Here is a 25,752-nt window from a genome sequence, read left to right on the forward strand (position 1 = left end):
CCTACTTTCCCACAGTACTAGTAGTTGTTTGGTCCTCTCGATTAAGATCTCCTCTGTGATTTTCCTCTTGATTTCTCACAATTTTTGGAATTATTTCCTCTTTCAGTCATTCTACCTCTGCTTTGTGCATTCAAAGAACTTCTTGATGTAGATCCACTTGAGGATTTCCTATGAGTTTCCTCACTCAAAATAACACCAATCATATCATCGTATTTTAGGGTACTAGATCCAGAAACAAAATTACTCATAGCCATTACCAAGCCATTCTAGCTTTCAGGAAAAGAACACAATCAAAAGAGAAATTGATACCCATAGAAGATAAATAATTAGTAATAGTATTAAATTCATTTAAATAATCTGCAAAAAATCCACCTTCTACTATTTTCATGTTAAATAAATGCTTTATAAGAAATACCTTGTTTGAAGTGAAGGGCTTTTCATATAGTTTTGCTAAGGTTAGCATCAACTCTTTTTTTGTCTTCACTTTTGTAATATTAAATTCTACCAATGGTGCTAGGCATAATTGAATGCTTCCAAGTGCATTTTTGTCCAAAATATCCTATTCGTCATTTGACATAGAACCCTAATTCTTTGTTTTTCCTTCCAATGGCTTCCATCAATTCTTTTGATAAAGATAGTCCTCCATTTATATTTTTCATAACTGAAAGTTCTACCCATTAAACTTCTCAACCCTTAGCTTAGCCTCATCTACTATTGCTCCCACTCAACCATGAGACTCCCACTCAACTGTAAGACCTTTTTGTAGATGATCACTAAAAAAAAAGGACAATGAGAATCTAGCTAAAAAAAATGACACCCAACCTGGCTCTAATACCACTTGTTAGGATTAACCTCAGATAGAAATAACAGTTACATGCAAATATAACCAATACTAGAAAATAGTAAATCACATAAAAGTTAACACAAGACACTAAGATTTAATGTGGTTCACCCAATCCCTGGGCTATGTCCACCAACAACAAGTCTAATATTAATATTTTCTAGTGATTATAACCTAATTACAATTCATAATCCCTTATAACTCAATGTTTCTACAAGAAGCTACAATATCACAATCACATATGAAATCCCTAATCCTAAGCCTTTTTAGACAAGCTATTTTTTCTTACAAAATTAGGACTATAATAATAGAAAAAAATAGTTGGTGCCTTTTACAATACAGGGGCATTTTTGGCTTGAAAACCCCCACGGGGGTGTTGCCTCTTGACTCCACCCTATATTGCAATAGGGAGCACAACTATGGTGATACCCCGAGATCCTACAAGGGCATGCCTCTTAACCCCATCTTGGGGGTGCTTTCCTCAAACCCCTATAGAAATAATATGGGGGAAAACCATGTCAAATAAACCTTTGAGTTTGATTAGGCTCCACATCACAACACTTAGTGTGTAGATAGGATAAATGTTTATATGGGTTAAAGCAAGCACCTCGATAATGGTATCTAAAATTTGATAGTTTTATGCATGAGCATGGTTATAGCAGGTGTTAGTCAAATAATTGTGTTTATTTTAAGAGGTTAGATGATGACAACTACATTATTTTATGTTTATATGTTGATGATATGCTTGTAGTTGGATCTAACATGGATCACATTAAGGGGCTGAAACGCTAGTTAGCACATGCATTTTCTATAAAGGATTTGGGGGCAGAAAAATAAATCCTTTGTATGAATATTTGTAGAGATAGGAATAATAGGAAATTGACATTATCTCAGGCTGATTATATTGCGAAGGTATTGCAAAGTTTCTTTATAAAGAATGCTAAAGTTGTCAGCACACCTTTACTTGGTCATTTTAAGTTGACTAAGGAGTTGTGTCCCAAGACACAAGAAGAGGAGGATAAGATGTCCAAGATACCTTATGCTTTAGTGTAGGAATCTTGAGCTATGATATGGTGTACAAGGCCAAATGTTGCACATGTAGTGGGAGTTGTTAGCAAGTATATGAGTCATCCAAGAATTAAGCACTAAAATACATTTAAATGGATTCTCAAATATTTGAGAAGAACACTTAGTTATTTTTTACATTTTGGGGGCTCTACCATTGATTTACAAAGATACTTTGACTTAGATTTGGAAGGGGATATTGATACTAGGAAAAGTACTATTGGTTATGTATTTATTATTCGTGGGTCAACACTATGTTGGGTTTCTAGGTTACAAAAGGTTAATACTTTATCCACTACAAAGGCAATGTATATTTCTACTATAGAGGTAGCCAAGGAGATGATATGACTTCAGTTCTTCTTGGAAGAATTGGGACACTCACAAAGGGATAATTATTTGTTTATAGATAGCTAGAGTGTCATTCATCTTACAAATAATTCAGCTCTGCACTCAAGGACAAAACACATTCATTTGTGGTACCATTTCATTTGGTCAATTTTGGATGATGGATAGTTAAAGCTGGACAAGACACATACAGATAAAAATCTAATAGATATGTTTATAAAGGCAGAGACAAGGGAGTGGTTGAACTCCTCTTCATCTTTGGTTGCTCTTCTAGACTAAACATGAATAAAAGAACAATAGAGTCCAAGGTGGTTTGATCTAGTGAAAGCCTCATGGTGTAGTGACATAGCTATAGGATCAGTCTCCAAGTGGGAGATTGTTGTCTAGTGTGGAGCCTAATTAGTCCCCAAGTGGAAAATTGTTAGTTTGTGGTGACTGATTAGGGAAGTACTGTACATAATTTATAATTCTTTTGGGCCCTATTTTATTAGGATTTGTGGGTTAACATGTAATAATTAATTATAACCCTAAAGTGATAAAAATACTTGTATAAAAAAGCTTAGGATTAGTAATTTTCATGGTGTGTGATGTGAAAATTGCTTCTTGCAGTGGTATTGAGCTGTAAGGGATTATAGATTGTAATTAGGTTGTAATCACTAGATTGTAATAATATTGGACTTGTTGTTTGGTGGATGTAGCCCAAGGATTGGGTTAACCGCATTAAATCTTGGTGTCTTGTGTTCTCTTCTATGTGATTTATTATTTTCTGATATTGGTTATATTTGCATGTAATTGTTATTTTTGTCTGAGGTTAATCGTAATAGCATCCACTGCACATATCATAGGGTATGCAAGAATAGATACAAGTATATCAAAATACAAGATACATTATAACATATAATTACATCAACTCAATAGAAGTCTCCAAGATAGGGATAAGAATGATAAAAGTATAACTACATCATCAAACTTTCAACATCTATAGATCTGAGGGGGGACCCAAATGGTAAGGAGTCACTACCTCCCAATTATGCGGTTACCTAATCAATTTTCCACTCCCACCATGTAGGGAAGTTAATGAATGATCAACATATAGAAAATCAAAGCATAAAACATTCCTAGGAAAGGAATCCTAATAGCCAAATATACATTAAGGATAATACAAACTACTCAAAAAGAAAAGATAACCAAAGTTAAAAGAACACTCATCCAACATCAACACCACATACCAAGTCAACATACATATACCAAGTATATATCAAGTACCAAAATCACAAGATAAGGTCCACAAAAGATATCCACCTCAAGTCAAAAGAAACATGTCAAAAATACAATCACCATGAATCACCAATCACCATAAATAAAAGTAAAATAAATCCAATCACCATTAATGAAAGTAAATAGCAACAATAAATACATCCAACAATAACTACATCACTAAAGGAAAATACAAAAAAAAAACTATGAAGAAGACTTAGGAAACATACTATGGAGTGTCATCACATGAGCTAACTCTAAGGTTACCTTGATAGTCTCTCAAGACCCCAAACCCCTAGTGACTCTATGAAGAACCAAAATACCTTCTTACGAAGATGAGGAGATTAGTCATACCTCTCAAGGTATCATCTCATTCTCATCTTTAGTCTATACAAGCACTCAAGGTATGGATGAGGAAAAATCTCTAACTTATCTTTTTAATTTATCTCAAGACATAGGGAAGGAAAGTATTTTAATTAATATGTTATCACTTGTTACATAACTTAAAATGAGTTACCTTGATAGCCATTTTGGGCCCCAGCCCCCATTGCAAGCCACTCCCATAGACATGCACCTAGACTACCTTTCTAAAACTCACATAAACTATAGTTGTGTCCCATATCACAACACTCATAATAATCAATTTTTATTCCTTAATAGGCAACCCAAAAATAAGTTGGTTCTCAAAACTTGAGTCATCATATATGCTCACCAAATAAAAATCTCATAAACATAAGCCTCAATTTTGAATTGCAAAGTACATCTTGACATCTAGTCAAATAAACATCATAAAATAAATCTCAAAAGACATGCCTCTAGTGTACATCCTAGTTTCACCAGCTAAGTAGTTCACATAAAATTCATCACAAAAAAAAATCACATTAAAATTTCCAAAACCCATCACAAAAAAAATACCAAAAACCCTTAAACAAACACACATAAAAAAACAAAGTTCCATCAAATGATTTGGATTAGATTATTTTCAAAAGTTTTATTTGATTATATAATATATAAGTGTAGATAAATTTAGTATGTTAACTATTTAATATGTTAAATAATTATTATTATTATTGTTAAATCAATAATATTTAACAATAAAGATAAAACATTTTCAAAGTTCATAACAGTGAGTTTTTATGCATTTTTTCTATGTAAATCAGCTAGAAATTTAAATGTTATAATCTCATATGGAATGATATGGATCTGTAACCTATATCGATGGAAAGATAATTTAATTTCACATATATTTCATCATTACCAATCCTAAAGAAAATTTTATCTAAATGGTGTAAAATATGAATCTTCCTAGCAGTACTAATCAAATTTGAAGGTTACTAGTTTAGAAGAAAGAGCATATCATTTTTTTGAAGTCTTGGATCTCAATGGAAATTAAGAAATGTATTTATAATAGACTTATTTACAATCACAAAGAAGATATTTTCATAAATATATATTTTACAAAAGTTATAAGTGATTGTTCGTGCATCTCTAGTTGAAGAATCAAGCTCAAATAGGCCTAGTTTTAGCATGATAGCCAATATTTGATCATGTCTATACAAAAAAATCATATATGTTAAATAAAATCCAAATGGGTGTCTAAAAGAATCTTCACATTTTTGACAAAATATATTTAATGAAAGATATAGCAAAATCACATGTTTTAAACCCTCAAACTGACACACAAGTAACTATAAAAAAATTTATTAATAATCTAAAAAACATAGAGAAGAAAATCTTTCCAATAGAAATTGCAAAGAGATTTAAAAACCCCTACCTTCAAACACCAAGTTGATTTGTTAAGAAGAAGAAGAAAACCCAATTGTAGACTTTACTCCAATGCTCTAAAAATAATATTTTACTTCAAAATTTGAATGCATAACCTGTAACTTGTCTTCTAAAATCTCTATTCTAATTTTTTTATATAATTTCTTAAATATTCATGATAAATCAGTATTTAGTCTTTAATATTTTAATTTATCTCTTTTCCAACTTTCACATTTAGACTTTTTAAATCAAGTCTTGTAAATAAATAAATAAACAAACAAATATTTAATTAATTTAATTTCCCAATTAATTAAATATCCTGATATATTAATTCTTTCTTCTATTTAATTAATATTTAATAATCTTAACATTATGTGATTAATCTAAATATCACAATTAAACCTTCTACCAAATAAATAATGTAGAAAAATCCACATAAGCAAAACCATTCAAAACTTAAACTCAAACAACACACACAGAAATAAAATTGTGGGTTTAAAAAGGGGTAGAGATTCAGTTAGATTCCTCCTTGAAGATCAAGTATTTAGGCTATGGCTAGGATTGGACTTGAGCATTATCTTCCCATTCTTACCATTGAGTTGTTGCGATAGGGCTTCTCATCTTGGCAATTCAAGAAATTTGATGCTCGATACCTACATCCTACATAAAATATGAACACATACATGTGCATATACATATAAATAAACTAAATAGGCAATGGTAGGGAGTGGTACATTGTGTAGATCCTGAAAAGTAGGTGACTATGTGATGCAGGAGCATCCAAAGGTATAAGGGCAATCCAGTATCACCCAAAAAAATATATATACCTAGACTTAGTTTCTATTTCATGTGCTTTCATTTCTAGATACCCATTTGGGTGAAATAAAGGTTCCAACTCTCACAATTCTACTATTAGTGTTCTGAGTTAGAGTTTTTAAGCACCTTGGGATATGTGTAAATGCCAAAAAAATAAGACTATGTAATTGAGCCATAATTATGGTGAGTTAGAAGGTGTTAATTGGAGGGACGATTAAAATTGTAATTTAGAACATTCCATAAAAAGAATCAGGTCAACAGGCTGCACGGTTTGAAAGTTATCGCATTTTTTTGATTTTTGGAGACCTCCTAAGAATGCTTCAAAATCAGGTTTGAGGTACTAAATGATGTCGTATGAGCCTCAAAAATGAGGGACCAGTGAAGTTTGTTGATATGGCTATAGAGCACTTCGAGAGCTTTTTGAAAATGTAAACGGTTCGTCAATTAGAGCTGTAGTTCAAAAGTTATGCCTCCCGAAAGTTCGGCTACCATTTCTGGATTCTTCTAATTTGCCACTGACTTCTAAAGAAACTTTTGGAGCCTTTCATTTTGTTGGTGGATGCCAACTAGCACTTTCTACAATTTATTCCTAATCCTTAACCCTTTGGGGTCTATTTAAGAACATTTATGGCATTGTAAAAGGAAGTTCAGAGTGGAGTTTGAGAGAAGGTACTAGAAGAAGAAATTATCTCTATATTTATACTATTGTAAGCCCATAGGGCATGTTTTGGAGTCTATTCTCTCCACACTAAGTGTATTAGCATATTTTCATAGTTAATAAAGTTTTCCCTTTTTTGTTGTGTCCATTCTGTACTTGGGTTGTGTCTCCATCACTATGACTCCCTCTATTAGCCCACATCAAACATGTCAGACAGAAAAGTAAAATAGACACAGACACCATACACATGCAAGTATGGGGTAAGTACCATCATGAATCATGAGTCAACTCATCAAATTCTTAGATATAACAATGCATTACTATGAATGTAAAAAAATTATCATTAAAGACATATCATTTGACATCATTATGAAAGCAATCATATTTACTAACTAAGAATAATTAAAGCAACATTCACACGTAAGTAATCATAATCATTATACAACACGCAAAATATAATCAACTATGCAATCATAAATGATATTTTCAAGTAATCAAATAACATCATACCATATATCTTTGAAACTAACACATGTATGAAATAGGCCTAAAAGAGTTCAACATATAACATAAAGCAAACTACCAGTGGGCATTAAACATTAAACATTGTACATGTGTGTTTTGACTCCACTCTAGGTATATACATGTTCAAAACTTCAAAACTCCTCTTGATCATCATCATATTTTTCCCTTATTTTTGTCATTCATTGTTACTGGGCTATACGGGTCAAACCATACTTATTCAAAAATTGTTCATAGACTTGTAAAATGGTACCCAATGTACTATCCTAGTTTGTCATTATAGATTCAATAGCATGATTCTCAATCTCTAACATTTTTGCTAGATCGACCAAACTATCTGCAAATGCTAGATTTTGATCTATCTAGACCAACTCTTTTGCATTCTTCAAATATATTTCCATAAAATTAAGATGAGGTGTCATCATGACTTGAATAGATATAAGTATAGCTCTTGTTTTGTTGTATTCTATATTTAATTCAGTGATCCTTCCTTGCTAAAAATTGAGCTAAGATAAGTGGAACATGTTGGAACTTTTGTCCATATTTAGTGCATTAGCACTATGCTATAAATATTCTTCTAACTTATCTATCCTTTCTTTTATATCCTTTGAGAATGTGGATGCATCGTACAACTTCTTGAATAATGTATGTATGTTTTGAGTAATATTTTCTAAATTATGTACAAGGTTTGAAGTTTGTATCTATCTAATAGAAATCTCTACAACAACATTCTCCATAACTGTCTTCTCAAAATTTCTTTTTGACCATTGCATCAATCTTTCATTTGATTTTTTCTTTGGGTACTTTATTTTCTCCACAATTTTAATCAAATGCTCAACAATTGGAGCATTTTCATCCAAATTATCAACAATGAATGCATCAAGGAATATGCCCTTAATATCATAAACTACCTATTTTCGTGCTTTCCTTTTTTGATACTCCTTGCTCATCTTGTCTTTCTTAGATTTCCTACTAAATAAATCACTCAATATCTTCATCTTCTCCTTTCTTAAGTTGGATTTGTCCCAATTAGATATTATAATATCTTCATCAAGAATTACAAGTCTAACTTGAAAGTGAATGGGGGATTGCACTCTTTTCTTCTTGATTTTCATTCCAAGAGTATTGGAGCTCAGGATTTGTACCTACAAGATTTCCATTTGTAGCTCCATACTTGGTCTCTAAACCTCAATTCTTATTTCCTTAACCTTCTTAGGAATTTCATTTCATTTTTTCTCCTCTATGGATTTGAGTTCAACTATAGAACTTTGTTGTCCTGCCTCCTTTGTTCCCTCAATTTGAGCTCTTGAGGCTTGTGGCCTTACTTTTTCAGTAGCATATTTGTCTACTTGATCATTCTAAACCTTATCTTTCTGACCACCTTCAACATCTATTGTTACATTTTCTTCCATGGCTTCATTTGTCTTTGTAATCTCTCATGTAAGGATCAACCCACTCTATTGTTTGGAAATTCTAACTTGTACATCATCCTCAATGACATCTTGGCTTAGTATAACAACACAGATATATGCATGTTCAACCAACTAAGTTTCCATCCATGTTTGAATCTTTAAATAATACTTTATCTACACTAATATAGGGTTAGAGTCTATCTTCTTTGCATGGAGTAGAAATTGCATAGACTTAGTTTGAAATTGGCTTCCAATATGTTGTGTTGATTTAGTCATTACTTTTACATGACTGATGTCTAATTCATCATCAATTTTTATAATCTATATCTTTTCTTCACTAAATTATACTAGGTTGTTGAAGGTATCACCTAGATTTACCTATCCACCAAAATATTCTATAGTGTCAAGCTCAACTTGACCAATCTCTTTCTCTTTCTCTTGTCATTTTTATCATTTAACATTAGGCCAAAAAAATTCTTCTACATGATGTTTCTAGCTTCAACATCATTTTCTATCTTGTTTTTCAACACCAAATAAGCTCTTCTCTTTGGTACAAATTTGTTGGTGTATTCTCACAAAGCCAAAACAATTGACTTTTATTGAATATAATATGTGCCAATGTGGCTCCACTTATCTTGTCAATATTTTGAGGTTTCTTAGTAGCCAACTTCTTCAAATATTTCTTCACTTTGGGTTCAACCACAATAATTTTTTTTCCTATTTTTTGTGTTAGTCTCGAAAACAACTTGTGTTAGTCTCGAAAACAACTAACTCTTTACCTTTTCCTTCTTGTCCTTCATCTTCATCCTCACTACTCACATCTTCTTATATCCCTTTTTTAAATCATTAGTGAGGCTTCACCAGATGTGCCTTCTAGATTCTCTATCATTTTATTCCTTTTCCTATCCAACTTAGGAACCTTTGTTTGCATCAAATTTCTTGATTTTTTTATCTCATAGGTTCCAAAAGGTTCAAATTTTTTATCAATCTCTTAAGCCAATAATACACTAATGGCCATTGATACTTCATCAATGTTTACCTCGTACTAAAGAGATCTCAACAATGAAACTCTTAAAATGATGGCCTTGGACATAGGTATAAATATATCCACTATGAATCATATATCATCATAGTACTAGTCTATGACTGACTTAGGTATCCTGAACCTATTTGTCATCTTTTTCTTAAAGTATTCAAAATACTTCTTCATAACTGCCTCAAAATTATCACCCATTTGACTAATAAAATTGTTGATTCACTTTATAATAGGTTTCTTTTTATGTCATATGACATCTCATATTGTGGAAAATTATTTTTTCACATAAAATAATATATAAACAATGAGAGAGACAAACTGACATGAACTATTATTTTCCTTCCTTATGGCTCCTATGTTCTTTGCCAACTGGGTGAGTTGTAGTTCACCTAGATCATAACTATGATCCTTCTTAACAATCATGTAACCCATGTCCATAGCAACACACAAGACATTTTTAAGTAATCTTGACTAGTAGAATTTATGTGCCATAACTCTAATAGTGAATTCGATCTCTAGATCCTCAATGGTGGTGATTGACATACCTCTGTCATTCCATTTTTCCTAAGTATTTTCTCCAATCACATCTCTTCCTTGAAAATACATGGTATTTACTCTATCCATAATAGAGTATCCTATGACATGATGGATGATGGTCTTTGTGATATTCACTATTATATTCTCCACCCAAAGTTCCATATTGTAAAAAAATCTTAACACAATTTTTGATTCACTCTACCTTGAAAACATGTGACATGATCTAACATCTTGAACAATAGTAACTCTTGATGGAATTATTGACAATGCTTCAAAAGAATCTCTATTTAATGCAACTTTAGGATATGTCTTGAATTTTGGTGGGGGGCATACTTCATTTCTAACTATTTCAACATTTCTAACCTTTAATGATTCCTTCTTCTCACTTACAAATGTGGTTGATGCCATTTATTTAGATAGGGTTTGATTTGCAAAAAACTTTACAATTTGGTCTCAATTCTCAACTGCTCACACCTCTTTGAGATGCTGATGAAACACATTAGATCTTCAAAAAATTTACATAAATTTTATCCACAACCACCTTCTTAATTTTCTCTTTAAGTTCTCAATATCTTGGTGAGTAAAATGAGCCTTGAAGTATGCTATATAAGATTAAATAGTTGAATCAAGTCTCCGAAAATGCTCCATACATGTATTAGGTTCACAAAAATTGTGTTGGCTAACTCAGTGAAACTCAACAAACAAACTTCATTCAACTTTTCTCAATCAATATCACAACTCAGTCTTGCCTAACTCCAATACTAGCACTTGTTCTTTACCATATTTTCAGCTCAGCACCAAAAATCTTTTTTTTTTCCAAACCTTAGATTTGTCCTTGTACATCTTCTATCATGTTAATTTGGATTTATATGCATATAATATTAGGTACTAATGTATGATTTATCCATTTGAAACATAGTTCCATACATACCTTATCATTTAATTTGAGGTAGGGGAATCACCTAGTCCATTGAATTTGATGATCAAAACCTTCAAGAAATAAAGTTGTGCATATTAAGGCTATAATTTTTTGATCACTTCTAATGATCTAGCCTATGAGGGGTTTTCTCTATTAAAGGATAAAAATATTGTTGAGTCATTACTACATTTGATACCAAATTACCATGGTAGGTCTATCGTAATTATGGTATCACAACCTGTCAATGTCATAATTTTGACATCTTGTTGGGATATTTATAAAGGTTTGATAAAACTACTTGATTAAGAGATTTAAACTATAAAACACTTGATAAAATGTATCAGTACCCAATCCTTGAGTTTGTACTTCAATTCTAATATCATATCTCCTTTATGCAATATATTATCACCTTATTTTGATTGATCTTCTTTATCTTTTCTTAAAAATATTTATTGCACTTCTCAGTTGCTTCTCCCTAATTCACCTTTCTGCTACACATACAACCAAGCTCTTGATCATATATGCTCCACATACACTCACACATATGGACTAGGCCATAAAACCCTTCTTAAATAGTTGTTTGGGTGAACCTTCTAGATCCCAATCAACAATCTTATTCATTCCTTTTTCCATTTAGTCCTTACAATTATGGTTGGTGGATTTCCTTATATAGGGATTAATGATCCTCTATTGGATGCATAATTAATTTCTTGATTAGCTCCTTTATCTATAAAATATTCTTCCAACATGACAATATGGTTTGCATAGGATTCCATATCATTCCAAACAAATATTCAAAAATTTCTTGCTAGACACTTATACTATACTGACACTCATCTCAAACTATTTATTCATGTTATCCCTCAACCTTAACTATACTTGGCATATACTTCTTTTCTCAACCTTTGTATCACTAAGCTTTTATTACTTTCCTTGAAAACCTTGACAATCAATGGAGTACTTGGTGACCTTTGGCTTTCTTGATAGTAACTACTGCTCAAAAATTAAATTGAAATATATAAAAGTCTTTAATACATGGCTTGATGTATATGGGATGGCTTAGTCATAGTGATGACTAACCAATCTTATGTTGTGAATGACTTAGTATGTGATACTAATAGATAACTTTGCCTTAGGGATCAATACTTTTGGAGAAGTGACACAACTATTCTAGTGTCTCACCTTGGGGGGCACCAATTGTCTTCTTTAAGAAGAAGGGTGGATCCCTGAGGTTGTGCATAGACCACCAAAAACTTAATAAGTTAATGGTTAAGAACTAATACATTTCACTACCCTAGATTGATGAATTATTTGATTAGATTCAAGGTGCTTGAGTTTTTTCATATATTTTTCTTAAGTTAGGGTATCACTAGTGTATGATTGTGGAGATTAACATCCACAAATCTATATTTTGCATGAGATATGGGTACTATGAGTTTACAATGATTCCTTTTGGACTCATCAATGCCCCAATAGTGTTCATGAGCCTTATAAATAGGGTATTTAACTCATTCTTGGATAGATTTGTGGTGGTATTCTTATATGATATATTGGTTTATTCATAGGATGATTAGGAGCGTGAGGAGCATTTGAGATAACTCCTACTACGATTTTAGGATAATCAATTCTATGCTAGTTTTCCAAAGTGTTCTTCTACTTCAAGGTTATATATCTTGGTCATGTGATATTAGGAAATTGGATCTTAGTAGACCCATCAAAGATTAAGGCTATTATAGATTGGCTTATAGACACTTAAAATTGTCCTAAACACTATATTAATTTATTTAATATTTCCTTTGACATTATAATTAATTAATTATTAATTAAATATATTTTTCATATTCTTCTACTTATTTAATTAAATAGGTTCATTTCCCTAATGTATTTAGATTTATTTTAAATATATCTCCTCTAAGGAATTAAATTTATTTAATTTGCATAATGCTCCATAAAATCCCCTTTAAATAAATTCTAATTTATTTAAGTCCCTCCACTTTATTAAATTCTCTAATTCTATGATAAAAGTGAATCCTATTTAATTTAATCTTAATCCCATGACCTAAAACCTAGTCTACCACCCATCACTCTCACCCTTCTAAGCCTACCCACTAGTTAATCCCACTTAATTATTCTAAACAACTTCTTAAGAACCTTTTACTCCCTCAGTGTTTGCTCACACATGTGTGAGCAACTCAAAATCCAAGAAATCCTCCCTTTTATTATTTTATCCTGTAACACCCTCAAACCACACAAACCAAAAGATAACCAAATGACAATAATCCAAACATAATTATAAGATTAAAACCTCGAGTATTTTTTTTTTTAAAATTCTCCAATACAATAAAATCTTTACAAATTAGGTATAGTAAAGTACTCATAACAATAATGTAACATTTCAAAATATTACATCAGAGTATATAACATATCTATACTCTTTTATTAGAAGTACAACAACTTTAAATGCATTCAAATTAACACTGATTCTAAATGTAAACAATCATTTCTTCTAGGTCCTTAACCAACTCTATCACGAACCTGAAATCCAAGATAGCACAACCACAAAACACCAAATAGGGCTTAGTAACACTAATTAAATCGATAAACTCCAATATACCTGCATGTTAGATTTTATAACAAAACTGTATTCATTTAATCCAAATAACAGATGTACTGAAAATAAAAATTTCTTTTCACATTCAAATTATAAAACAAGTACATAATTTCTTACACGCAGATATGCAGAAATAAACTCGCACAGAATATGACAAGGTAATGATCCAGTAGTACATGGGTGTCAACATAAGAATCTACGTTCAGCCACTCGTAGAGCTCAATATGTTAGGTGAAACCATAATGTTCTTATCTTTTTATATGATTCCAAACCCATGAAAATTTAAATATTACCACTTAATTAACTAACTATCATAAACTTTCCCATAAGGATCTATGTCATGTCCCTTTTCAAATAATTAAAAATAATAATCTTTTCTAAGGTAGGCAGGCCCAAAAAGGTGAAGTTTCAGAAAAAGGGGATAATATTTGGAAGCTAATGGACTAATAAATATTAAAATATAATTTATTAACCCCTCTTGGACGTGAGTTAGTGTTATGCCCTCTTTTAAGGGGTTTGGAGGCATTCTGGGCTCATTCTAGAACTTGATTTTTGCTCATTTCTTTGTTATTCTTCAGAGGCTGCCAAACCTGTGGAGAAGGAGACCCAAGAACGGGAGTTTGCAGGTTTCTAACGAGACCCAAGAATGGGAGTTTGCAGGTTTCTAGGAACGCTAAGGATGGGATTTTGAAGCCATTCCATGTGCATGCTCATGCAAAGTTTGCTTTTGTGGTGAACAGTGCAGATTTGTGAGTTTTCGGGTGTATATTTTGGAAGAGTTTGGTGTTTCCAGTTGAGTATTTCATATCAGTTTGGGTTGCTGCTGTATATCAGACTTTTAAATATTAAAATAGAGCTGAATATATGTATTTGGATATGATTATACTTCTATGGTAGATTATTAATTTTTTGTGGTGATTCTGGGCTATATTGTGCTATTTTCGGGAGCTCGATGAGCATTATTTTTGTCCTTTGTTTGGGAGCTATTGTGTGCATGTTATACAGATCTAGAAATGTCATTTTATAGGCTGTTATGCTGCTCAAATTTCTGTAAAAATATATACTTTCAGATTTATTAATAATAGGTGAAGCTATGAAGCTTTTGGCACTATTTCTGGCATACCCGATTTGGGGTTTCTTGAGAAATTTGGTGGATCTTTGTGATATTAGTTGTTTGATCTTGAAAATCTGATTAGAGGCATGAAATATCATATAAAATCAGTAAAGGGACATTTCAGTGGTACCAGAGCCATGATCTTGCCAGCCTAAGGGTTTGTAGAAGTTTGCATGTTAGTTTTGACAACTACCCAGATCTTGCATGTCAATTTTGACAACTACCCAGATCTTGGATGTCAGTTTTGACAACTACCCAGATCTTGCATGTCATAATTTATGGTTGCATGTTGCTTCTAATTAGTTTCATGTCAAAATCTATGGTTGCATGCTACTTCTAATAATTTTCATGTTAGTTCTTGGTGAATTTGGTGGTTGCATGTTGCTTCTAATCAGCTGCATGTCAAAATCTATGGTTGCATGCTACTTCTAATCAATTTCATGTTAGTTCTTGGTGTTTGAAGAAGTTATAACCTATTGGGGTTACACTCTACTTTATCCAAAATGGATAGGTATAGTACAGAGTCTCAGAGGACACGATCTTGGACAATTGATATCCAAAGTCAAAACAGTAGAAAGGATGGTTATTTAGACATTTGAGATAAACTTAGGAAAATAAGCCATGACATGTCTAAATAGTTGGTTGAGCACCATCATATAATGAATGACATGTTGTCTAACCCAGCTAAGGTGGATAAGTTGACTGGATTTCTATTTGGTAGATTTTCTCACAGGGCAGATGACACAATTACTAAGAACTTGCATGAGGAGTTTGAGAAACTAGCTTATAGCCAGGCACAGGTCTCAGATTCTACTCTACCATAGGAGGTAGTGGGTTTAGATGATGATTATGAGGATGTTGTTGTGCATTATGGTGAGATACCTGATAGAGATGAGCAGACATTGAGTATTCATGACTTTGCTGAGAAAGAGTACCGAGCATAGTTAGATGCTTCATCACATGAGGTTGAGGTTGGTAGTACTTCACATGATTTGTCCAGCTAGCCGAAAGTGAACAAAGATAGTATTGTGACTTCATTATCTCATCATGACAGGTATGTGGAGTTAGCTGGTATTGGTCATATTACTCAGGCGAGGAGTTTTTTTGAGTTACCAGCTGATTCTAGTTTACGGATATGGACTCAAGATTGTTATATTAGCATTTGGGATTCAATTGATTAGAGATCTTTAACACTTTTTGGTAGTAGTGTTTTTTTGGGCGCTATCATGGATTTGATTAGTAGATTGCATGGTGTTTTCATTTCTTATGCTAGCAGCATGTCTAATGTTGGTATTAATTTTTATACACCAGTGTTGGGCTTTGTTCATATATCCAATCGACCATACTTGCTGGAATGTGTTGATGATCTTTCATATTTGGTAGTGTGTACAAATGAGTCCTAGGATCATATTGGCATTGATGACATCCAAGAGAATGCAGTGGGTAGTTTTGAAGACTTAGCTTCCTTGGGTACAAAGGAGTTGGACAGCAGTGCTATAGTTTTTGATACCCTGTATGTTGATATGAGCTTTAGAGTTGATTCACAGGATATGGATGGTAATACTCTAGAGACTAGTAACTTTGAGGATACTCCTTTAGACAGTGCATCAGAGGAGGTTCGTAGGAGATAGTCAAGCCAGTGCCATCATGTGTCTAATTAGTTGAGAGTTAGTGAGTGAGACATTGCTATCGCTTGCCAACATTTTGATGATGCTCGTCAATTGTTAGCAGTTTATGGATGGGGTTCTCCTACTAGTGATGAGCAGGGAGGCAGTTATCTTTCCTTGACAGAGTTCCACTCTTTATGGGAGGCTATCCAGATTCTGAGATAGGATTATATGTAGTTGGTAGTCAAAGATATTATCTTATGGAGTGGGGCAGTACAACATATGATGCATTGTTGGCCAAGGAAGATGAGGTGAGTGAGCTTACTGAGCAGCTTGAGGTGACTTCTGAGATTCTTGAGAGTACACAGTTGGCTTTCAAGGAGTCATAGTTTCATTTGGGTAAGGTGACCATGGAGTTAGAGAAACTATTGTCTTTACTAGATTCTGTACAGTCAAAAGCTGTGGTGTCTGATGATCTAAGGATGTCCATGGTTGAGATTGTCAAAGATAGCGGAGATGGGGATGCATCCATCCTTGATACTAACATTGGCATATCGGGTTCATCCCCACAAGAGTCAGGTTTAGTTGAGTTGGGTGCTGTAGCATATTGTTGTGGTATGCCTAACATGGTGGTGACCTCTAGCACTAATGGCAGGAAGACTAGAGATGATGTATCAAAGACCATGTGTGATGTTGGTGAGCCGATAGTTGGCATGGTTCTTGCTAGTAATACTACTCCCTTGGCGATGTCTTTAGAGGTAGTAGTCAGTTCTAACTTGGTTAGTGATCGATTGCCTTTAGTTACATCTGGATTGCAGTCTGAGCCACTGACTGAGATTGGCGCATTCTATCAGCATTACATTGTGAGGTATGCTCATCAATTTACCTTTGATGACCATGTTGATGAGATGATGATACAGAGATGTACTTTGGTTCCTAGTGCTTATCATCAGTTATGGGATAGTTTGATGTCTTGGGATGAGAGTTGTGATGGGCACGACAAGGTGATAGGTTTTGTAGTTGACAGCTTGATAATACGTGACTTAGAGAAGGAGTTTTGGAGTGATGCTTCAATAGGTGTTGTTATTGATTCTACTCCTTTGGCTATGACATCTCTTGACTTAGTTGGTGATCAGTCACAGTGGGTTGTATCACTTGTTCATGGTGAGCTATTGACTAAGGTTGGTTTTTTTTTACAACATTATATTGCAAGGTATGTACATCAGTTAGCATTTGATCCTTGTGTTGAGGAGTTGATGGAAAGCAAATTTGGTTTGGGTTCCAATTCTTGGTGTTTATCTTGTGATGGCTTTTCACCATCAGGGGTGTATGGGAGTTATGGTTATGAGACAGTGGTCGGTGATCTATAGAGTTGTGTTGATTGCAGGAGTTGTACAGTGTGTGGATTCTCCATACTTGGTACAGTTTCATTCGGGAGCATTCACCATTGTTGCAGAGTTGGATTGTACAATTTGTATAGGCCAGTGGGATGCGTTGATGGTATTTACTATGTTGGCAGTTTGATTTGTCCACTTTACTTGGGTTCTGATGTTCTAAGAGCTTGTGTCTCATGGGTTTCTAACTATGGTAGTGGTGATTTTGGAGTTTGGTTGAGCTATAATTGTTAGTTTGGTTATGGATTCCTCTTGGTTATATTGCAGAGGATATTGCAGGAGCTTGTGTTAATTGATAGTAGTATAGTTCATGACTACATTTGGGATCCAGGTGGATTGATTGGTTTATTGTTCAGCCATTGCTTGAGGACAAGCAATATTTTGGAGGGGAGGACTTGTCATGTCCCTTTTCAAAAAATTAAAAATAATAATCTTTTCTAAGGTAGGCAGGCCCAAAAAGGTGAAGTTTCAGAAAAAGGGGATAATATTTGGAAGCTAATGGACTAATAAATATTAAAATATAATTTATTAACCCCTCTTGGATGTGAGTTAGGTTTATGCCCTCTTTTAAGGGGTTTGGAGGCATTCTGGGCTCATTCCAGAACTTGATTTTTGCTCATTTCTTTGTTATTCTTCAGAGGCTGCCAAACCTGTGGAGAAGGAGACCCAAGAATGAGAGTTTGCAGGTTTTCAGGGAGACCCAAGAATGGGAGTTTTTAGGTTTCTAGGAAGGCTAAGGATGGGAGTTTGAAGCCATTCCATGTGCATGCTCATGTAGAGTTTTCCTTTGTGCTGAACAGTGCAGATTTGTGGATTTTCGGGTGTATATTTTGTAAGAGTTTGGTGTTTCTAGTTGAGTATTTCATATCAGTTTGGGTTGCTGCTATATATCAGACTTTTAAATATTAAAATAGAGCTGAATATATGTATTTTGATATGATTATACTTTTGTGATAGATTATTAAGTTTTTGTGGTGATTCTGGGCTATATTGTGCTATTTTCGGGAGCCCGATGAGCATTGTTTTTGTCTTCCGTTTGGGAGCTATTGTGTGCATGTTATAAAGATATGGAAATTTAATTTTATAGGCTGTTATGCTGCTCAAATTTCTGTAAAAATGTCTACTTTCAGATTTATTAATAATAGGTGAAGCTGTGAAGCTTTTGGCACTATTTCTGGCATACCCGATTTGGGGTTTCTTGAGAAATTTGGTGGATCTTTGTGATATTAGTTGTTTGATCTTGAAAATCTGATTAGAGTCATGAAATATCATATCAAATCAGTAAAGGGACATTTCAATCTAGACTAGTGTTGAAGGGCATCCGACAACATAATTCTATTACCACAAGTTACTCACTTTATGACAGCCACCCAATCTAAAGGATCACACTTGCATAATCTAACATACACATAATTCTAGTTATACTATTTGGAAGAAAACTTAGATTAATTTTCCAATTCCAACTAATGCACTTATTTCATTTGCTTCAATTTAAGAATTGCACTAGCAAACAGAAATATCACATGAAACCAATTTTAAAAAAAAAATCTTTCAAAGAACCAAATGAAACCATATTTGTAACCATGCTTTTCAACTACATAACAACTATATTCTAATTAAATAATAATCAATTGACTTTTCCAAAATCACTAAAACTACTTTTCATTTTAAAATACCCATATTAAAATTATCCACAAATCCTAATACATACTAACATCAAAATATAAAAATTTATAAATTTCCATTTTTGAAACAAGTTATCATAGCAACCTCTTGATTAATAATATTAATTTAAACTCTACCAATCTATTCATAGGGGAACACATATATAAAACCTGATGAGTTTAAAATCAGAGTAAAAATAGATAAATAAACTTTTCTACTTGTAAATCAAATTACTTGCTGTTACCAAATAACCACCATTTCTAATTCAAAACAACACCTTTCTGTTTAAAATTGTGACACACACAGTGCCCCTAATACCAGTTTTACTCATCTACAAGATCTGTTAACAAAATGCCTCTTTCCATTCCAGATAATGACATATCTAGAGTTTTAAAAATATCGAATAAAACTATATGCAATTAAACCTAAATTCAATACATCATGCACAAATCGACAAGACATCGACTCATCTACATAGAAAAATGTATATAATTTTACAAAGACAAACTTCAAATTTTTACACATCGAAATACCTATCAAGAAACAAAAAGACATCTCTTTCGATTCACTATAAAATTGATTGAGCACTGCAAACTCAAAATCCCAAAATCTTGCTAATGTTCGACGCAATACTTTTTGCACACGATTACTTATTTATTGTTTGACATAATGCCTAAAACTACTGTTGAATACAAAAATAGCCATAAAACATCTTGTCTAAAACCCTCAACCATAATCGAGAACAAGTCCAAACTCCAACTTAAATAAACCATTCAAAATAATAATAGTGATGTGAATATCAAGCAAACTGTTGATAAAACTCACTAACCCTAGTCGCATGTTTATGCCCTTTTTCCACAGTCATGAATTCAAGACTGCGAACTCGTGACCATGGCCAAGTTGTGTATAACCAAAAGATTAACACAGAGGCATCACATTCAACCAAAATTATAAACCCAAAACTTAAAACATACAGGGCTTGGCTTCATAACAGTCGTAAATCATATGTTATTACCAAAATCATATGCATGCTTGCCAATGAAAATGCATGTTTTGGACAAAACCCAAATAATAATAAAACTTAGAAAACAACTCCACACTTCACATTCAATTGTGGATGTATATAGAGCTATGCATTGTACATAATGCCATGCTCTACACGTGTCCATTCTCGAATGTCGATACACATTATAAAAGACTGTTAACCTTAAACAACATGCTAATGACATAACAATGCAATAGTAAACCGAGAGAGAGAGAGAGTAGGGTAAAAATTTTCCCGTAATATACATCATAAACCTAATTACATCACACAACACAAAGTAATTTCATTCACACACCTGATTCTAGGTTTATCCATATAACAAATTTTGATATTCAATAATCACAACTTTAAATGAAACATAACAATAACTATAGGAAAGAGTTAAAGAAAAGCCCCCTGCCTATGCAAGTGCGAAATGATACACAATAGAAGCTGCCTGAAGAGCCCTTTTCTCAAACTCATTACCCCAAGCTTCCAAATTCACAGCCCAAGCCTTCAAAACCACAAAACCTCTATAAGGCAAGTAAGGGACAATAACCTCCATTACGGCCATCAATTTCCCCACGAAAATGCAGAGAAACTCGCTCAACAGAGCAACCATAACCCCAACTAAAAAACCAACAATGGCGGTCCAAACTCAACCAACATGAAAAATCAATGCTCATAACAATGAGCATAACCCTTAACCCACTTTCTTAGCCTTCTCCAACACATGGCAACAAAAGTACCATATATGACCTGTAAGGATTAAAATTGCATTTGCATTGTTGCCTCACACCAAAACCCAAAACCCCTTGCCAAGTCCTTGATAATTCCAGGTGTAGTTAGGCATCGATAACTTAGGCCATGCTTAAGTTTAGGTTTTATGACTTAGTTAAATTCCATATGATAGGTTAGTCTAGGTACTAACTCTTACTAACATAGTATTAGGTACTAATATTAATATTAATATTAATATTAATCCTAATTAACATTAATATCATTGGTAATCAATAAGTATACATATATGTATACGTATAATTACAACTTGTATTAATATAAATACAAGCACATAAATATACCAAAATTACATATACATATATATAAATATAAACTTGTATATATATGTATATATAATTATTTTATACTAATGCACTCATATTTATATATATAATATATATAGTTATACAACGTTATAAATATACATACATACATACATATATATATATATATATATATATATATATATATATATATATATATATATATATATATATATATATATATATACACACTTAAAAATTGGCAACAACAAATTTAAGGTACTGATAATATTTTAAAGCCACCTTATACATCAAACTGAAAGTACGAATCAGAAAAAAATAAAATTGAAACCATACTAACATTGATTTATAAAATTTGATTCCTGAATCCAGATTGATTCAGATAATAAGATTCTAAATATAACACAATATTGAAAATATTAAAATATCTGTTCTGAGAATCAGATTTTGAGTAATCTCTGACTTCTAAAAAATTTTAACATAATAATACTAGAATTAAAGTAACTTAACAAGTATCAAACCATCTAGAAAATTTAACTAATCTCAAATTCCAAGGTGACAGATATAAAACTATCAGGGCCATGACACCCTCTCTGACCAGCTTAGGCTTACTCTTGGAAGCCTAAAAATAAATGAGGATGTGAAGCTTTCATTGCCCCTGTATCTTCCCAAGTTGTAGAGGTATCATCATTATGATCCCATAATACCTTTACCTATTCCACCTTGCGACCTTTGAGATTTAGCTCTCCTTGCTGAATGATCTGCATTGGTTCCAGCATCAATTGGCCATCCACTACCTGTAATGCATTCCAATTCAGAACATGAGTGATATCAAGTATGTATTTCCTCAAAATAGACACATGAAAGACATCATGGATTTGAGATAGGCTAGGAGGCAAAGCAAGTCTGCAAGCAACAGGACCAACACGTTCCAGAATTTCAAACGGTCCCACAAAATGTGGAGACAATTTGGAACCTTTACCATATCTAATAGGACTTTTTCTAGGTCTGACCCGCAGAAATACTTTGTCCCCAACCACAAACTGACGCTCAATCCTATGCAAATCTGCATACTTTTTCTATCTACCCTTTGCTATAACAAGGTGTTCCCTGATTCATTTCACTTGCTGTTCCATATCTTGGAGCATTTCAGGACCTAGGAGAACTCTATCTTCCAAATTATCCCAGCTCAAGGGTATTCTACAAGGTTGTCCATACAAAGCTTGAAAGGGAGCCATGCCTATAGAGCTGTAATAACCATTATTATATGAAAACTCTACTAAATGCAAGAATTCTTCCCATTTGTTCTGCCTATCCATGATGTACATCTTGAGCATGCCTTCCAGAATCTATTTTACATGCACAGTTTTCCCATCAGTCTCAGGATGATATGCAAAACTAAAATTTAGTTGAGTACCAAGTTCACATTGCATAGACCTCTAAAGAGAAGATGTAAAAATTGGGTCCCTATCTGATATGATCTTCTTGGGAGTCCCATGCAGTCTTACTATCTGCTCCATAAAAATATGTGCTACTGATGCAACATTATAAGAAGATCTCACTGGAATAAAATGTGCAACTTTGGTTAGCCTGTCAACTACAACCATGATTGAATCATGACGTCTAGCTAATTAAAGGTAAGCCCACGATAAAATCAATGGAGATGGTATCCCATTTCCATCTAGGCACACTATGAGATTGAAGTAAACTAGCAGGATGCTGATGTTTAGCTTTCACCCTTTGACATTCTAGACATCTAGCAACAAAGTCAGCAATATCCCTCTTCATACCTGGCCAATAGTAATGTTGTTTAAGATAAGAATTCATTTTCTTAACACCAAGATGTACTGAATAGGGTGCTTTATGAGCTTCAGACATAACCAAATTTCATAGCTCTCCAAGCTTAGGAACATAAATGCTACCTCTATAAATCAGCAACCCATCAGTGCTGATAGAGTAACCTTCAAATCTACCTTCTAACATGCTGCCACTATCTATAACAGCCTTGACATCTAAAAACCAAGGATCAAAATTCAGATTTTGCAATATTTTCTCCTTCAAATCCACTATGAGAGTTAAAGAAGAAAGTTCATGACGTCTTCTGCTAAGTGCATCAGCCACCTTATTCTCTTTACCTTGTATATATTTAACTTTAAAATTATATTCACACAAAAATTCCATCCATCTACGTTGTCGTGCATTCAAATTTGGCTGTGTGAAAATATATTGAAGACTTCTGTGATCAGTATGCAACTCAAAATGTTGTCCAAGGAGAAAATGTCGCCATTTGGTCAATACATGCATTACTGCAGCAAGTTCTAAATCGTGAGTAGGATAATTAATCTCATGATCCTTGAGTTTCCTGGATTCATACACAATCACCCTACCATCTTGCATTAAAAATACTCCTAATCCATCTAAAGAAGCATCTGTGCAAACCACAAATTCTTTACAAGGATCAGGTACCGCCAATATAGGTGCACTAGTCAACCATTCTTTAAGATGCTGAAAAGCCTCTTCACACTTATCTGACTAGATAAATTTCTTACCTTTTCTCTGAAGAGAAGTGATAGGATGTGTATTTTCAAGAAATTAGCCACAAACCTTCGATAATAACTAGCTAGACCCATAAAGCTTCTTACTTCAGACACATTTGTAGGTGTTGGCCACTCTACAATAGCTCTAATCTTAGTTGGATCCACAACTATTCCATCCCCCATTATAATGTGTCCAAGGTAACTTATTTCTGATTTGAAAAATTTACACTTATCAGGATTAGCATACAACTTATTCCTTTGGAGACATTCAAAAACTTGTCTCAATTGATGTTCATGCTCCTCCATGGAGTTAGAATAAACTAGAATGTCATATAGAAAGACAACTACAAACTTATCAAGGAAGGTTCTAAAAACTCCCTACATCAAACTCATAAATACTGATGGTGCATTTGTTAAACCAAAAGGTACAACAACGAATTCATAATGCCCATACCTAGTTCAGAATGCTGTTTTAAGAATATTAGCCTCATGAATTCTAAGCTGATGGTACCCAGATTTAAGATCAATTTTAGAAAATACCTTAGCACCCTTCACTTGATCAAATAAATCATCAATTCTAGGAAATGGATACCTATTCTTGATAGTAACTTTATTCAACTGTCTGTAATCGATACATAGTCTAAGTGATCCATCTTTCTTCTTAACGAAGATAACAAGTGCACCCCAAGGGGAGACATTAGGTCTAATCAGCCCTTTCTCAATAAGTTCTTCAAGTTGAACTTTGAGTTCTGCCAATTCTTGTGCTGTCATACGATAAGGAGTTTTAGAAACAGATTTAGTACCATGCACAAGATCAATCCTAAAGTCTATTTCTCTCTTGGGTGGAATACCTGGTATTTTTGTTACAAAAATATCAAAAAATTCCTTAAGTAAGGAATGGTCTAAACTAGTTTGCTTTGTCATAGGTTCAGAAAAATCATTGACAGAAACAGAAAATAGTTTGCAGTTCTGTAAACACCTTTGAAGTTGTTTAGCAGATATAGTTCTAAAAGAAATAGGCCTCTTAATACCTAAAATGAATTTACTTGCTCCAAAATCATCAATGCATTCAATAATCTTTTTGCTGCAATCAATTACAACTTGGTGTTGATCTAACCAGTCCATTCCTAGAATTATATCATAGGATCCTAAAGGAATAACTCTGAGGTTTGCTATAGTGGTAAATGCCTTAAGATGAATTTCAAAATCTACCGCAATTAGCCCAGTTTCTACCTTAGATCCAGAAGCTAACTCAACTTGCCATGCCAACTCAACCTTTCTCATAGGAATATTACAATGTTTAACCAAATTGGCAAAAATGAAAGAATCAGTGGCACTTTAGTCAAATAAAATGGAAATTTTCATACCTTGATAAGTACCTTTAGCCTCAATCACTGTGTTCTAATGTTATGCTTGATTATGATGCGAAGTAGCAAAAATATGGTGGTTTCTTCCAAAATCTCCAAAGTAGCTTTAGAACCTGATGCTCTTGGCTTACCCTGATTATTGCCTTTAAGAGGGAAATTCCATTGTAAATGACCCAACTGCTCACAATGCCAACATT

At 33.3% G+C, this 25,752-nt stretch overlaps 1 protein-coding gene across 1 annotated transcript; it reads right to left on the minus strand.

Annotated features, from left to right (window-relative positions):
- Nucleotides 1-23,538: 23,538 nt before the first annotated feature.
- On the minus strand, nucleotides 23,539-25,472 carry LOC149572077 (uncharacterized). Its single transcript, XM_089815771.1, has 3 exons — nucleotides 24,872-25,472; nucleotides 24,294-24,397; nucleotides 23,539-24,156 (listed from the first exon to the last, which is right to left on the minus strand). Exons 1-3 carry the CDS (start codon nucleotides 25,470-25,472, stop codon nucleotides 23,539-23,541), a joined length of 1,323 nt encoding a protein of 440 aa, XP_089671897.1.
- Nucleotides 25,473-25,752: the final 280 nt, after the last annotated feature.

Source organism: Cupressus sempervirens, chromosome 2, assembly GCF_028749045.1.
Source record: "Cupressus sempervirens isolate cs-2001-9-10 chromosome 2, ASM2874904v1, whole genome shotgun sequence".
In the NCBI taxonomy this organism is placed as follows: Eukaryota; Viridiplantae; Streptophyta; class Pinopsida; order Cupressales; family Cupressaceae; genus Cupressus; species Cupressus sempervirens.

What these genes read in the sequence shown, in the direction of transcription:
- LOC149572077 (XM_089815771.1), bottom strand. Translation starts at nt 25,472, where the DNA reads ATGAGAAAGGTTGAGTTGGCATGGCAAGTTGAGTTAGCTTCTGGATCT. An exon ending in ACCTAATGTCTCCCCTTGGG is followed by an intron (nt 24,398 to 24,871) that starts GTGCACTTGTTA and finishes TTTTCAAATCAG; the next exon opens with AAATAAGTTACCTTGGACAC. An exon ending in CACCTACAAATGTGTCTGAA is followed by an intron (nt 24,157 to 24,293) that starts GTAAGAAGCTTT and finishes GAGGCTTTTCAG; the next exon opens with CATCTTAAAGAATGGTTGAC.